The 16,025-nt window shown below is 46.4% G+C and overlaps 1 protein-coding gene across 1 annotated transcript in view; it reads left to right on the top strand.

The window, feature by feature from the left end:
* Window positions 1-11,468: 11,468 nt before the first annotated feature.
* Window positions 11,469-16,025, top strand: part of RASGRP4 (RAS guanyl releasing protein 4) — a 33,241-nt gene continuing 28,684 nt past the window's right edge. The window contains exons 1-4 of the mRNA XM_006871543.1: window positions 11,469-11,491; window positions 14,620-14,804; window positions 15,287-15,405; window positions 15,519-15,580. Of these exons, the coding sequence (XP_006871605.1) occupies window positions 11,469-11,491; window positions 14,620-14,804; window positions 15,287-15,405; window positions 15,519-15,580 (389 nt within the window). The remainder of the gene's footprint in view (window positions 11,492-14,619; window positions 14,805-15,286; window positions 15,406-15,518; window positions 15,581-16,025) is intronic.

Here is a 16,025-nt window from a genome sequence, read left to right on the forward strand (position 1 = left end):
GATGGCGAGGCCCGGGGGGCCAAGGCTGAGGTTAGTGGACCGGGGGAGGGGGCCGTAGGCTGGACCGGCTGGAGTCGGAGATCGCCAGGGACGCCTGAGGCACCCGCGAGCTAGATGGAACTGCGAGGAAGACGCGCCAGCTGGGCAGAGATGGGCGAAGGTCCCCGCCCCCCGCCTCCCATTGGACCAGGACGGAGAAAGCCACGCCCATCTCAGGCCTCCACCCCCAGACCTCAAACCCTGCGGCGGGGTGAGTTTGGCGGGAAGGTGGGTGGAGTATCTAGAAGGCGGCTACTCTCTCTCCGCTTCCACCTTAAGGAAGGGGCCATCGTTCTCTCCATTTCACAGTGGGCAAACGGAGGCTCAGAGCGAGGAAGCCCTTGGCTAATACCACAGCAGGACTGTGATGCACACCCTGGTTTCCCCGACTTGAAAAATCACAGTACCTAGTGGTTAGAGCAAGGAACTCTGGTAGCGTAGCGGATACGAATCGGGCTGTGAACCTCAGGGTCAGCAGTTCGAAACTACCAGCTGTTCCGCGGGAGAAAGATGAGGATTTCTGTTCCTGTAAAGATCTGCAGCCTCGGAAACCCTGTACAGGGTCGCTATGAGTCGGAACCGACTCCACGGCACATAACAACAACAACAACATGTGGTCAGAGCAAGAACACCTGAGCTAGACAATCTGGATCCAAATCCCAGTCTTGCCACGCCTTTGTGTGATCTTGGCTTCTCCGTGCCTCAGCTTCCCCATCCTTTAGGAAGGATTTTAATAGAACCTACCTCACAGTGCTGTTGCCAGGACTAAATGTGAGAATTTATGCTATGTAAGTGTGTGTGTGTTTATTTAGCTAAAAAGTTTCACCGAAGGATATTTAGCCTTACTATCTGGCGCTGTGGGAGTCCTGGCACTGTAGGACAAACACTAGACTGCTAACCACAATATTGGCAGTTCAAACCCACCAGTGGCTCCACAGGAGAAAGATGAGGCTGTCTGCTCCCATAAAGATTTACAGTCTTGGAAACCCTTTATAAGGTCACTATGAGTTGGAAAGTGAAGAAGACTTAAAATATTTACCGATGAAGATCAAAGAGCACAGCCTTCAGTATGGATTACATCTCAATGTAAAGAAAACAGAAATCCTCACCACTGGACCAATAAACAACATTCTTATCAACAGAGAAAAAATTGAAGTTGTCAAGGACTTCATTCTTCCTGGATCAACTATCATCACTCAGCAGTCAAGAAATCAAACAACATATTGCCTTAGGCAAATCTGCTGCACAAGACCTTTTAAAAGTGTTGAAGAGCAAAGATGTCAGCTTGAGGACTATGGTGCGCCTGACCCAAGCCATGGTGTTTTCAATAACCTCATATGCATGCGAAAGCTGGACAGTGAATAAGGAAGACCATAGAAGAATTGATGCTTTTGAGTTATGGTGTTGGAGGAGAATATTGAAAGTGCCATGGGCTGCCAAAAGAACCAACAGATCTGTGTTGTAAGACGTGCAGCCAGACTGCTCTTTGGAGGCTAGGATGGCCAAACTTCGTCTCTCATACTTCAGACATATTGTCAGGAGGGACCAGTCTCTGGAGAAGGATATCATGTTTGGTAAGGTGGAGGGTCAGAGAAAAAGAGGAAGACCCCCAGCGAGGATGGACTGGCAAAGTGGCAGCGTCGATGAACTCAAGTGTGGCAATGATGGTGAGGTCGGCCCAGGATCGGGCAGTGTTTCGTTCTGCTGTGCATAGAGTCGCTATGAGTTGGTACCGCTATGAGATGGCACTTAACAACAAGATGAGTTGGAATCAACTCAATGGTAGGGTTTGGATATGGTTGGAAAGGAATCCTGAGGACTGCTAACCAAAAAGATGGGGAGATCTGCTCCCATGAAGATTACAGCCTCAGAAATCCTATGGAACAGTTCTACTCGGTTCTGTAGGGTCACTATGAGTGGGAATAGATTTGAGAGCAGAGCAGTGCATTTGTTTGGGTTTTGTTAAGTGGGTTAAGTGTTGCTATTATCATTACTATTCTTTTAAAATTGCCTGATGAGGTGGTAGCCAATATCTTTTGTGTTCATTTCAGGCCCAAGCTAAAGTCTTTTTATTAGGTCTCATTTTGGTGTCACAATCCTATTATCTACTTTGTCTACCCACTACCATTGTGCAGATCCTGACTCACAGAGTAGAGTTGTGAAACAGGCACATGTTCCTCACACAACCCAATGCTTAACTCACTGCACCACACACTGCCTCCACGTGGTTTGCTGCTGTTGTGTGCCATCGAGTCGGTTCTGACACATAATGACCCTGTATAGGATTTCTGAGGAGCAGCTGGTGAGCTTGAACCACCGACCTTGCGGGACACACCAACTTTGCAGTTTAGCGCATTAACCTACAGTGAGTGCCACACAGGATCAGAAAGCCTCATTTTTCTCCCTTGGAGCGGCTGGTGGACACAAACTGCTGACTTTTCTGTTAGCAGTCCAACTGGTGACCCACTCCGCCACCTGGGCTTCAGGATGTTTAGAGAAGGAAATGAAAATGTATGACCCTTGTCAGGTATTATGTTATGTCATGTGCTATGGAGTCATTTCCGACTCATAGCGACCCCGTACAGCGTTTCAGAGGCTATAAATCTTTACAGGAGCAGAAAGGCTCATCTTTCTCCCATGGAACAGCTGGTAGTTTTGAACTGCAGACCGTGAGATTAGCAGCCGGATTCGTAACCACCACACTACCAGAGCTCCTTTGTCAGATATAGTTTTAAGGATATAATGTGTATAAATCAGGTAATCCTTAGAACAATCTTGTGAGGTCAGTATGCTTAGGGTGCCCATCCATCTGCAGAGGAAGAGAGTTAAGCATTGAGAGGTGACGTGAAGTGAAGTGACTTACCCAAGGCAAAGCTGAGATTTGAACCTGCGACTGGGCTCTTAGTAATCATTCACTTCATCAACTAGATATTTCTGAAACAATTCCTCTTTATAACCAAAACCCCTTACCCCTGGTGTTCTGACCTTCCCCCTCTCACCTTCCCAATCCAGGGCTGCCTGAGCCCCCAGGACCACTAGTTCTGGGTTTTGTGATTCCCTGGAAGATTCCTGTAGCTTGCTCCTGTCCTGCTCACGGTCCCTGCACTGCCGCCTCCGGCCAGAGGAGGCACCCACGCCGCCAACTCCCCGCCCAGGTCTCTGCAGTTCCTAAAACCCGCGCTGCTGTGGGGCTTGACGGTCAGCTCAAGGCGTCACACACGCGTCCTCCCCGCCATGCTGGCGACTTTGTTCCTGTGGGGTCTCAGTTTCCTCATCTTTCAATCGGGCTAATCCGGAATAGTTCCTGCCTCCTGAGATCGTGGGGGAATCCATTAAAACCTACCATACCGTAACTGATAGATACAAGAAATCTAATAAATGTGTTATTATTAAACGTGATGGTGTAAGCACTGAACCACAAGATCAGCGGTTCAAACTCACCAGCCGCTCCTCGGAAGCCCTATACAGGGTCACTATGAGTCGGAACCGACTCGATGGCGCACAACACTATATTTTATATATATATATAATAGATTGCTGGCGTAGCCCGAAGAATAACCACTGGACTGCTAATCACAAGGTAGGCTGTTCTAACCACCCAGATACTCCTCGGAAACCCTCTACAGGGTCGCTATGGGTCAGAACGGACTCAACAGAACTTAACAACAACAATGTATCACATAGCTAAATAATTCTAATTATGTAGTACATAATTTTATACCATATTATTGATTCTACAACGCATAATTATTATATCCATATATGCTAATATGTGCAGTGATGGTGGGGCTGTAGAATAAGTACTTGACTGCTAACCACAAGTTCGGCAGTTCAAATCCATCAACTGCTCCACAGGAGACTGATGAGGCTTTCTGCTCCTGTAAAGATTTACAGCTTCGGAAACCCTATACAGGGTCAACTCAACAGTATCTAACAACAACAACCTGCTAATATTAATTATGTTGTTGTTAAGTTCCGTGGAGTCAGTTCTGACTCATAGTGACTCTGAATTGGGTTTCCGAGGCTGCGAATCCTTACGGGAGCAGAAAGCCTCATCTTTCACCCGCGGAACAGCTGGTAGTTTCCAACTGCCAACCTTGAGGTTAGCAGCCAGAATTGCAACCACTACGTTAGCACAGCTCCTTAATATTAATTATATGTAGTAATAAAATTAAATATTATGGAATTGAATATAAAGTTTTTCTTGAAATTAAAAAAAATATCAACTATTTATAATTTGTAATGGCATACTCATGTGATGTAGGATAAGCGCTGGAGTGCTAACCAAAAGATCAGCAGTTCAAACCCACCAGCCACTCCTTGGTGACCTTAATAACAACAACATCTAAAATTAATCATATATAATAATACAATTATATGCTGTGTCTCTCATACTTTGTAGTATATTATGTATAACTGATTATTAAATATTAAGCTTTTCTTGAAATTTCAAGAAATCTAAATGATTTATCATTTGTAATGGAGTCCTGATGTGGCATTGTAGGATAAGCACTGGACTGCTAACCAAAAGATCAGCAGTTCAAACTCACCAACCACTTCTTAGAAACCCTATACAGGGTCACTGTGAGTCGAACCAACTCAAGGACACTTACCAACAATAACACATTTGTAATATAAAATGATTCTGTGTTGTTGTTGTTGTTGTTAGGTGCCATTGAGTCGGTACCAACACATAGCGACCTTATGCACAGCAGAACGAAACACTGTTCGATCCTGGGCCAACCTCACTACTGTTGCCACGCTTGAGTCCATCGATTCTGCCACTTTGCCAATCCATCTCACTGAGGGTCTTCCTCTTTTTCTCTGACCCTCCACCTTATCAAACATGATATCCTTCTCCAGTGACTGGTCCCTCCTGACAATATGTCCGAAATATGAGAGACAAAGTTTGACCATCCTGACCTCCAAGAAGCACTCTGGCTGCACTTCTTCCAAAACAGATCTATTGGTTCTTTTGGCAGTCCATGGCACTTTTAGTATTCTCCTCCATCACCACAACGCAAAAGCATCAATTCTTCTACGATCTTCCTTATTCATTGTCCAGCTTTCGCATCCATATGAGGTTATTGAAAATACCATGGCTTGGGTCAGGTGCACCTTAGTCCTCAAGCTGACATCTCTGCTCTTCAACACTTTAAAAAGTTCCTGTGCAGCAGATTTGCCCAGTGCAATACGTCGTCTGATCTCTTGACTGCTGCTTCCACGAGTGTTGATAGTTGATCCAAGAAGAATGAAGTCCTTGACAACTTCAATCCTTTCTCCATTCATAAGGATGTTGTTTATTGGTCCAGTGGTGAGGATTTTTGTTTTCTTTACATTGAGATGTACTGGGTAGTTCAGGATGGCCTTCAGGAATGGCTGCCTCAGGTTATGTTCCCACCAGCAGTACCAAGGATTGCTGGGTGCCCGAATTCCCAACATCTGCTTGGTATTTTCCAACTTCTAATTTTTGCCAGGCCAATAGGATAACTCACTGTCATTTTATTTTGCCTTTCCCTGAGCAATTACCAATAACTTTGTATATCTTACCACATGCCTGGCAAAATTTGGGGTTTCCTGCCCTGACTTTGTGGCCCAAAGAGCCCTGATTGCACAGTGGGTTAAGCATTGGACAGTTAACCAAAAGGTCAGTGGTTCCAACCCACCAGTAGCCACTCATCAGGAGAAAGATGAGACAGTCTGCTCACATAAAGATTTATAGTTTCGGAAACCTTATGAAACAGTTAGGATCATAGTGAGTCTGAATTGGCTCAATGGCTGTGGGTTGGGGGTCATACTCTGTCGACTATTTTTATTTCAGGATTACTATCTCTTTTCTTTCTGATTTATTTGTTGTTGTTATTATGTGCCATGGAGTTGGTTCCAACTCATAGCAACCCTATACAGGGTTTCCAAGGCTGCAAATCTTTACGGGAGCAGAAAGCCTCATCTTTCTCCTGTGGAACAGCTGGTAGTTTCGAACTGCTGACCCTGAGGTTCACGGCCTGATTCATAACCACTACTCTGATTTGTAGCAGTTCCTTATATATGCTAATGTTAATAATTTCGCATTTGTTTGAAACCTTGCAAATGGGAGAAGCCCCAATCCGCCATCTGTCCCATGGTGTCATGGTGTCCTTATTAACTGGGAATCCTTATTTGGATGTTATTGAATGCATTCACTTTTGTTTTCCTGCCTTCTGTGTTTTTGTGGTTTAATTTAGAAGTCTTGTCCTTTGTGGTTGTCAGTGTTGTTGTTGTTGGTATTAACCATCCCTGTGGGTCTTGAGGGCTGGCAGCAATGCATTTATACAAATTCAAAGGCCTTTTTTGTCTCCTTCTCTGAAGTTCTCGGAGTCCCCAGAGCCTGGAAACGCTCATCCAGTGACAAGCTTGCCTGAGCCAGGAGCATGACGTCCCATCTCTGAGAGGCAGGTGCTGCCGGAGATGGGTTGAGAGAAAGATAATGCAGGATAGACTGCTGCTTGAAGTCGAGGGAAAGAGAGAAGGGGAAATTCAGAGGCAGGAGGAGTTGGAGAGAGAGAGTCTGATACTGTGGCATGCCATGTGATGGAAAAACTAAAAAGAGCGGGCTCTGTGCCTGTCTTCATGTTCTGACATGAAAAATATCCAGGGAGACTTCTTTCAGTGATGAAGCAAAAAATGCACTCAGTTTCAGAAGGTGCAACTATTGCTCTCTCTATGTATGGAAGATAGACGAATGATAGAGAATCAAAGATGAGAATCAAAGATGATTTGCATCCATTAGTCCAGTAGACTAATGGAACATGTGAATATCAGTCTCCAAGACTCTGAGACCAACAGAACTAGATGGTGCCTGGCTTACCACTACCAATTGCTCTGAAACGGATCATAGAGTGGCAGAAAATGTAGAACAAAACTCAAAATGATATATAAAAAAGATCAGGCTTACTAGTCAGAAACACACGGGAAGAACCTGGAGACTCTGGCCCTTGACCGCCCCTCAGGTCTGCAAAGGAACTCACCTCGTGGTCCAATTTTCAGCCAAGCAGTAGATAGATGTATGGGGAGACAACAACTCTAGTAAGGTCTGCTCACCATAGAATGGTCAATCTTTCAAAAGCAAGAGTGCAACATGTACCTAAGGACGAAAGTGAGAAGGGATGAGGAGGAGGGTGGGCTGGAAATAGGAACCAGTGAGAGGAAGCAGGATCACTGTTGTTTCAGGAAAGGGATTGCAATCATTGAGATGAAGCTAAGTGTATGGTTTGTTGAATGGAAAACTGATGATCTTATCTGTAAACCTTCACTCAGTTCACAATTAAGTTTTTTTAAAAATAGACTTTCAGGAAAGCTGTTGATTTCACCAACTAACATTGTATGTATCTCAGTTTCCTAGTGCTGCGGTAACACAAACACCACAAGTAAGTGGCTTTACCCAAGTCCACTGCTATTAAGTCATTTGTGACTCCTAAGGATCATATAAGGAGCTCTGGTAGCATAGTGGTTACGAATTGGGCTGCTCACCTCAAGGTCAGCAGTTCGAAACTCCCAGCTGTTCCACAGGAGAAAGATGAGGCGTTCTGCTCTAGTAAAGATTTACAGCCTCGGAAACCCTGTACAGGGTCGCTATGAGTTGGAAGCAACTCCACAGCACCTCACAACAACAACAACAACAACAAGGATCATATACAACAGAGAAGACTGTTCCTGAAGGGTTTGCGATGACTATAAGGAACAAAAAACATTTTCTCACAGTTTAAGAAGCTAAAAATTTAAATCAGAGTCTCGACCCATCAATTTCATCCTCATGTGTAAAAAATAGACTTTCAGGAACGCTGTTCAGCCCTGGTATGGAGCCCTGGTATGGTGCTATAGGACAAGCACACACTGCTAACAAGGTCTGCATTTCAAACACCAGCCGATCTGTGGGAGAAAGATGAGGCTTTCTGCTCTGTAAAGATTTACAGTCTTGGAAACCCTATACAGGTTTGCTATGAGTCAAATTTGACTCAATGGTAGTAGGTTTGTGGATGGTGATATCACTGGTCATTCCTTGGTTCCTTGGCCTTCTTTCGCTTGAAGACAATCCTCAAAGTGTCTGTCTTTCTGTATGTGTATTCCTCTGAGTCTATTCTGGTCAAAAGTGATTTTTTTTTTTTCTGTCCTGCCTCAGGTTTATTGGTACAAATAACACAGGAGGACACCAGCTTCATGCAGATGGCATCCCAAAGGGTTAGACCAGTCCCTCTGTCCTCAGATGCAGAACTCTAGTCCATCTTTATAGGGGCCTGGGGGCCTTTGGGAGCCTGTGTTGAGGCCTTGCCTGGAGCTTCAGCTTTACTTTGAGCTTTTGCCTTGGACTTTGGCCCACAAAGCTTCAAAGTGGCAGTGCGTACCCAAGCATGCTTCTCCAACTTGACATGGGCAATGTAGGCTGGTTGACTGGGCTATCAGTTGACACCCCTTGGGATCTTAAGCTTGACCTCCTTGGGCTTCATGAGAGCTTTGAGGGCCTCAGCACGTGCATTCAAGACCTGCATCTACTTCAGGCTTTTCTTGTTGTGTTTCTTGGAAAAGTGCATGATCCTCAGAAACTTGGGGTCCACCCCTTGAAGAGGCTCAGATGGTTGTGATCTGGGTTTCTTGATGGCATTTCTGTGCCATTTTCAGGACTGGTTGGTTGTGTGGGGTGTGGTTCTCAGACTTGGCCATGTCTGCACCTTTGCTTGTAGCTCCCAGCGCGCCAGGGATCAGACGAGAGAGAGAAAGAGAAGTGATCAATTTTAAAGGCTTTGAATTCTGAGGTCACAGTACACTGGTATAACCTAATTAACATGAAAGAAAGCCTTAATCCCAAACAAGATTACATCCACAGGCTAGGAATTCAATACATATTTTGGGGGGTGGGGGTGGGGAGAACAATTCCCTCCATTGCCATACTTGGCTAAATCATACTAATTGTTTTCCGTTATGTGCAGTCGAACTGGTTCTGACTCATAATGATTCTATACACAACAGAATTAAATACTGTCTGGTCCTGCACCATCCTCACAAATGACTAAGATCCAGTTATTAATTCCTGGGTGTATCTACCCTACAGAAATTTATACATATCCATTCACCAAAAGACATGTGCTAATATGTTCAGATGAGCATGATTCACAATAGCCCCAAACTGGAAACAGCTCAAATGTCCATCCACAAGAATATGGATCAATACAGTGTGAAATAGTTACATGATGGAGTACTATACAGTGATGAAAAGGAATAAACTACAATCACACGTAATAACAAGGAAGGGTCTCAATGCCATGATGTTGAATTTAAAAAGCCAGACGGAATAGATGAGTCTATTTATATACAGCTCAAAAACAGCCAAAACGCCTATTAGAAGTCATGCTGGTAGTAACTTTTAGGAGAAAGTATCTAGGGAATGAGAACATTCGATTTCTTTATTTGTGTCACATGAGTATACATAGTTTATCAAAATTTGTCAACCCCAAAACAGCTGATGCTTGTTTTTGAACTTCAGTGAAAAAGTATGACTAGTATAACACACTCGCTGTTGCTACAAGCCAAGTTGGTTCCGACTCACAGCAGCCTTGTATATGGGTTCTGAGGCTTTTCAATGTTTTCAGGAGCAGAAAATCTTATCTGTCTCCCTTGGAGTGATTGGTGGGCTTGAACCACCGACCTTGTGGTTCAAAGTCCAGTGCTCATCCTGTGGAACCACTGTGCTCCCAGCATGTCACACTTCAGTAAAAAAACAAAAACAAAACACTCCTTCTCAAAAGAAAAGTCTATATATTTAGTACCTATTCATTCTTCTTGGATCAACCATCAACACTCACAGAAGCAGCAGTCAAGAGATCAGACAACGTATTGCATTAGGCAAATCTGCTGCACAGGAACTTTTTAAAGTGTTGAAGAGCAGAGATGTCAGCTTGAGGACTAGGGTGCGCCTGACCCAAGCCATGGTATTTTCAATAACCTCATATGGATGCGAAAGCTGGACAGTGAATAAGGAAGATTGTAGAAGAATTGATGCCTTTGAATTGTGGTGTTGGAGGAGAATACTGAAAGTGCCATGGACTGCCAAAAGAACCAATAGATCTGTTTTGGAAGAGGTACAGTCAGAGTGCTCCTTGGAGGTCAGGATGGCTAAGCTTCGTCTCTCATACTTTGGACGTATTGTCAGGAGGGAACAGTCGCTGGAGAAGGATGTCATGCTGGGTAGGATGAAGGGTCAGAGAAAGAGAGGAAGACCCCCAACGAGATGGATCAACCAGGTGGCATCATTGATGGCGTCAAGTGTTGGCCCAGGATCAGACATTGTTTCGTTCTGCTGTGCATGGGGTCGCTATGAGTCGGTTCCGACTCGATGGCACCTGACAACAACAACAACATTTTTTAGTAGGATCCCTATGAGTCAGAACCAACTTGACAGTACTTAACAACAACAACAATACACCACAAATTCTGTGCTTCAAGCCCACCAGCTGCTCCTTGTGAAAAATATAAGACTTTCTGCTCCTGTGAAGATTTAAAGCCTCGGAAACCCTATTCAGGGTTGTTATGAGTCAGAACCAACTCACCAGCACTTAACAACAACAATTACATACAGAAATGCACACACAACCATTTGGGTGAAACCCCATGAATGTGTTATGGGCCACCCCTTCCTAAGAGAGACAGTGGGAAGAGGAGAAGCCTCCCAGAGTGTTTTGCCTCCATCTGTAATGTTTTAACAATAAAATCATAACCATCTATAAGATTGCTGTGGAGAGTAAATGAATTAATATTTTTAAAGCCCTTAGAACAGGATGTGGTACACAGTAGGTGCTATATAAAGGTTTGTTATAATCAAAGTAATAAAGTGAAAATGTTTCTTGGGGTACCAATTGTGTTTCAAACTAAGCTTTAGAATAAAAGAAACATTAAAAGAAATATACAAAATAGAATGTTCTATGAATTTTCATTCAAACCTTGGTGTATTACATATGGGACTAGGTCCTTTTAGGAATGTAGATTTTTCTTTAGAGTATGTGTGTGTGGGTTTTTTTTTTTTTTTACATAAATGTGTCATATTAACCAGACTTTAAAAAAAAACAAAACCGTTTTTATTGAAGTATACCAGCGAGAAAACAGAGAATCACGGGGCAAGAGACACAGAGATGGGGCAGATAGAGAGAGACCGCTGGGTGATTGGGGGTGGAGGCGGGCTGCACCGGAAACCTCAGCCTGGAGGGATCCCCCATGAGGGGGAGGGGACCCTGGGTCTCTCCGCAGCCTCTTCCTTCCCCCTGGCCTGGGGCTGGGTGGGGAGGGGCAGTTCCTCTTTCCCTCCCTAGCACGGCAGAGGCCTAGCTCCCCAGGAGCTAAGAAGCTGGAGCCCGGGGGAGGAGCTGCACACACTCTGGCAGGACCCCCTCCCCTGCAGGAACATGAACAGGAAAGACAGCAAGAGGTAGGAGGACCCTCTGTGGAGACCCAGAGCATCCTAAACCCCTGCACCTGCAGCTGAGTGGGAAGGTGGGGAGGGACAACTGAGAGGCTTGGGTGCCCGCATCCCTCCCCCCACATCTGGAACAAGGGGTGCCAGGCGGAATGATGCGCCAGGCCTTTCTTCAAACACACCTCTGCATGAACGCGCATCTCCAACCTTCCAGGTAACAGCCAAGTGCACCGTCCAGGGCCTCCTGGGCACAGCCTAAAGTTGCCATGGATCAGTATTGAATGTTGTTGAATAACAGCTGGGCACTTAGTGAGCGCTCAGTATGACCCAGGCCCAGGGTTGAGCCCTCAGTGGAGCTCTGAGCTCAGGCTGTGGCTGTTGGTATATGAATGTCTGTGCCTTTCCCCACCCCCCAACATCTCCCTTTCCCCCCACCTCTCCTGAGTGTCTCTGTCCTCCCTGGGGTCTTACTGTGCAGCTATTGCCCCCTGCACTGAAAATTCCAGGCTCCTATAGGGCCCTGCTCCAGGGGAGGGGAGTGTGACGCAGGGCTAGCCGCTTCCCCTGCCTCTTAATCATCTGCTGGCTCTGCAGACACTATAGGACCTGACAGTCCAGAGGTAAGGAAGGGTCCTGAACTGGGTTTACTGCCACCTGTGGTAGCAAATTTGTCCTCCTGTGCCCACTGGGGGCCGAGGATAGCTGAGTCCCTAGTGTAGACAGCTCCACCAGCCTCCCCCAGCATATCACTGCTGAGCAAAGGGATATCCCTCCTGGAATATACAGCAATTTAGTGGCCAGAGGTACTTATATCATTTCCCAGCTACCTGACCTTAGGTAGGTCATTTAAAACCTATGTCTCAATTTCCTCTTCTGGCAATAGGATAACCATAGACCCTACCTCAGAGATGCTTGTAAGTCCTTAGTGAGAGTGTAGGTTAGTGTTCTCCCACCTGCGCCAGGATTCAGACCACTTGGCCACATAGCCGCTGACTCATAGCCACCCTATAGAACAGAGCAGAACGGTTCCTTAGGGTTTCCAAGACTGTACATCTTTAAGGGAACAGACAGCCTCAACTTTTTCCTGCAAACCTCTTGGAAGGTGTGTCAAATACAGATTACTGCGTTAACCTCCTACATTTCTGATTCTGAGGGTCTGAGGAGCAGCCTGAGAATTTGCATTTCTAACAAGATACCAGGTTATGATATTGCTACTAGTTAAGGACCACATTCTGAGAATGATCTAGATGAGGACATGTTATTGTGAAGTGCCGTTGAGTTGGTTCCAGCTCATAGCAACCCTGTATAGGGTTCCCAAAGAGCAGCTGATGGGTTTGAACTGCTGACCTTGTGGTTCCCAGTCCAGTGCTGATCCTGGACTGATCCTGGCCACACCAGGAGTCCTTGCCTGGTGCCTATAAATAAAAAAAAAATCCACTGCCATCGAGTCAAGTCATTGCCATTTCATAGAGACCCGGTATAGGGTTTCTGAGGGTATAAATCGTTACCAGGCAGGAAGCCGCATCCTTCTTCCATGGAGAGGTTTAAACTGTTAACCTTACAGTCAGCAGTCCAGTGCTTAGCCTACAGTGCCACCAGTGCTCCTTGGTGTATATTAAACAGTTAATGAATGCTCAACTCCTGTTCAACAACATTCAATACCAATATATTGGGTCCTTAGGATGTGCCAGGAGTCCTTGGGTGGTGCTTCAATCTATCCAGAGGCACATTGGAAGAATGACCTGCTGATCTACTTCCAAAACAATCACCCACTGAAAATCCTGTGGAATTAAGTTCCACTCTGACACATATTACAGACACCATGAGTTAGAACCAACTCAACAGCAACTGGCTTGGATTTGGTTCCGTTTGGTTTTTGGATGTCTCCCTGTTTCTGGTCCCCAGCCCCCATCCCCAGATCTGGCTTTTAGTCTTCCTCTATCACTTTTTCTCTCAACTTTTCCACCTCTGGCTACTTAACAGCCTGGGCAAGCTGAGTCCAGTATTTAGCTCTTTGGGAGAGTGAGGCATTCAATGTTCACAAGGTTCTAGGGAAGATCTTCATTTTTCTTACGAGGAAACTGAGGCTCAGAGAAATTAAGTTACTAATACAAAGTCACACAGCCAGTCTCGAACCCAGTCCTTTCTGATTCCTGTGTGACCCACGGTCATGCTGCTTGATTCGGTTTCCTCTTTCCTCCCATCATCCCAGTCTCTCCATTACCCTCTTTCCCCAACTGGAACAGGAGCCCTGGGGAGGCCCAAGGCAGGCTGAGGGTTATTTTTAAACTTTCCTTGAAGCTGGTTATCCCCAGGGACCCCGCCTAGCTCTGTATTTGCTCTCTAGGCCCCAGATCCAGGGACCTGGCTGGCGTTATGATTTGGCCCTGCTGAAGAGCTGATTTGGGGAGGGGATGTGCCCCCTAGTGGATATGGAGTAGGGAAAGCTGTTGTTGTTATTAAGTACCGTGGAGTCGATTCCAACTCATAGTGACCCTGCACAGGGTTTCCCAGGATGTAAATCTTTACAGAAGCAGAAAGCCTCATCTTTCTCCCGCGGAAAAGCTGGTAGTTTCGAACTGCTGACCTTGAAGTTAGCAGCCTAATTCTAAGTGCTACGCTAAGAGTGGGAATTTCAGGGATAGGTCTGCAGAAACCTGCTCTTAGTAGGTGGTAGGGGAGAGGTTAGAGACCAATGGGGAATTCTAGGGAAACCACCTAAAAGCAGGATCTACCATAATTACCCCTAGGGAGGTCAGGAATGATCCTGGGGGATGGGGGGGTGTCTCCCCTCATGACTCCCTGGGAGAGCAGGAGTAATCCCTGAGGTCTGCTTACAAGAAGCCTCTTCCATGATGTCTTGGGCCTAGCCAAACAAGAGGGATTTGGAGCCATCTGGAGGAGGGAGTTCCCATGGTTCCCTGACAGGTCTTTAGTAGTCCTGGGGTCTTTTCCTGTGATTCCCTGATAATTTACTTGGAGAGGACTCTCATGCTTCCTGAGGGTCTGAAATAGTGGGGTATACCTATAACTCTGGGGCTTTGCCCTTATAAAAGTTCCTCCCATGATGCCTTGGGGTTTTGAAGTCAAAAGGAATTTTAGTGGTCCGCTAAATAACTCCCCGGGGGCTGTGTCTGTAGGAAGTCCCACCAGGAATGCTTGGGGGTGACAGGGGCGAGGGCCCGGCCCCGACAGGCCCGCCGTCACAAGACGTGCCCCAGCCCCGGAGAAATCAGCAAGGTTATGGCTTCCATGGCGCTGGGCGTATTGAGCAATGGTGGCTGCAGTGAAGAGGAGCTCATAGAGAAGTGTATCCAGTCCTTCGGTGAGTGCCCCCTCCCCCGCCAGCCTCCAAGTCCTAACGCTGAGCCAAGTACTCACCTCTATCTAGGCCTTAGTGTCTGGGGTATAACATGGAAACAGGAGGTTGTGGAATGAAAGAGACATCCTTCCTGAGACAGGGAGGGATACTTTTTTTGTCCCTCCTTTGTTCATTGCATACTGGGGACCTTGTGGCCAGTTACCGTATAATGTGTACATGGGGAGACCAAAGCAACAGAGATTCAATCACTAATCAAAGTAGCATAATTAGGAAGTGACAGAGTTGGGATTTGAACCCAGAGTCCTTGCTTTTAACCTCTGCGTTATGTATGATCCAGACGAGGAAACTGTGACATGAGAAGATTAATATAGGAAGTTGCTGGTAGAACCTGGGTTGGAACCAGGCTGTTCAACCAACCCTCAGGACTGTGAAGCCTGTTGTTCAGGGGTCATTCCAACACAGTCCCCTTCTTCCACCCACCCCAGACTCAGCTGGCAGCCTTCGCCATGGGGACCACATTCTCAACATGGTGTTGGCCATGCATAGCTGGGTGCTGCCTTCTGCCCACTTGGCTGCCCGTCTGCTGACCTTATATCCTCCTGGGGTGGAGCAAGGGGTAAAGGGAGGAGGGCAGAGTTGCAAGAGCCTCAGAAATGGGGACCCGGTGAGCGGGGCAGGTCTGGGATGCTGGGTAACTGAACCTTGACCAAACCCAAGTACCAGGAGGCTACAGGGAGCACGCAGGAACGGCGGCGGCTGCAGATTTGTCACCTGGTCAGGTAGGGCTGGACCTAGACCTCCATTCCCATGACCCAAAACCTCTTCAGACAGCTCCCAAAATCGCACCTCCCAGATACTCCCTAACCCAGTTTCCTCAGACCCACCTAGCCCTGCTCCTATAAACCCCACTCCTCAAGACCCTCCAACTTGCTTCTAAGACCCTCCCTGTTCTGTTCCATGTGGTGTTCAGAGACCTTCACTTCCTCCAGAACCCCCCAGCCTGGCCCCTACAAATTCCTCATCCTCTCCCCAAAAAGTCTCACCTTCCAGGGATCTCTAGTTATTGAGACCTCCATCTTGCTCTACTTTCAAGAGATCCATAGAATCCCACCCCCCAGCCCCCAGCCTATGAGAATTCCCCAGTCTAAGAGACCCCATTCCTATTCCCAGCAATTCCTACAGTCTGATGCTCCCCCAAACCCCTGCCTACCTCTAGACCCCCTG

This window comes from Chrysochloris asiatica, unplaced genomic scaffold (genome assembly GCF_000296735.1).
Source record: "Chrysochloris asiatica unplaced genomic scaffold, ChrAsi1.0 scaffold00168, whole genome shotgun sequence".
In the NCBI taxonomy this organism is placed as follows: domain Eukaryota; kingdom Metazoa; phylum Chordata; class Mammalia; order Afrosoricida; family Chrysochloridae; genus Chrysochloris; species Chrysochloris asiatica.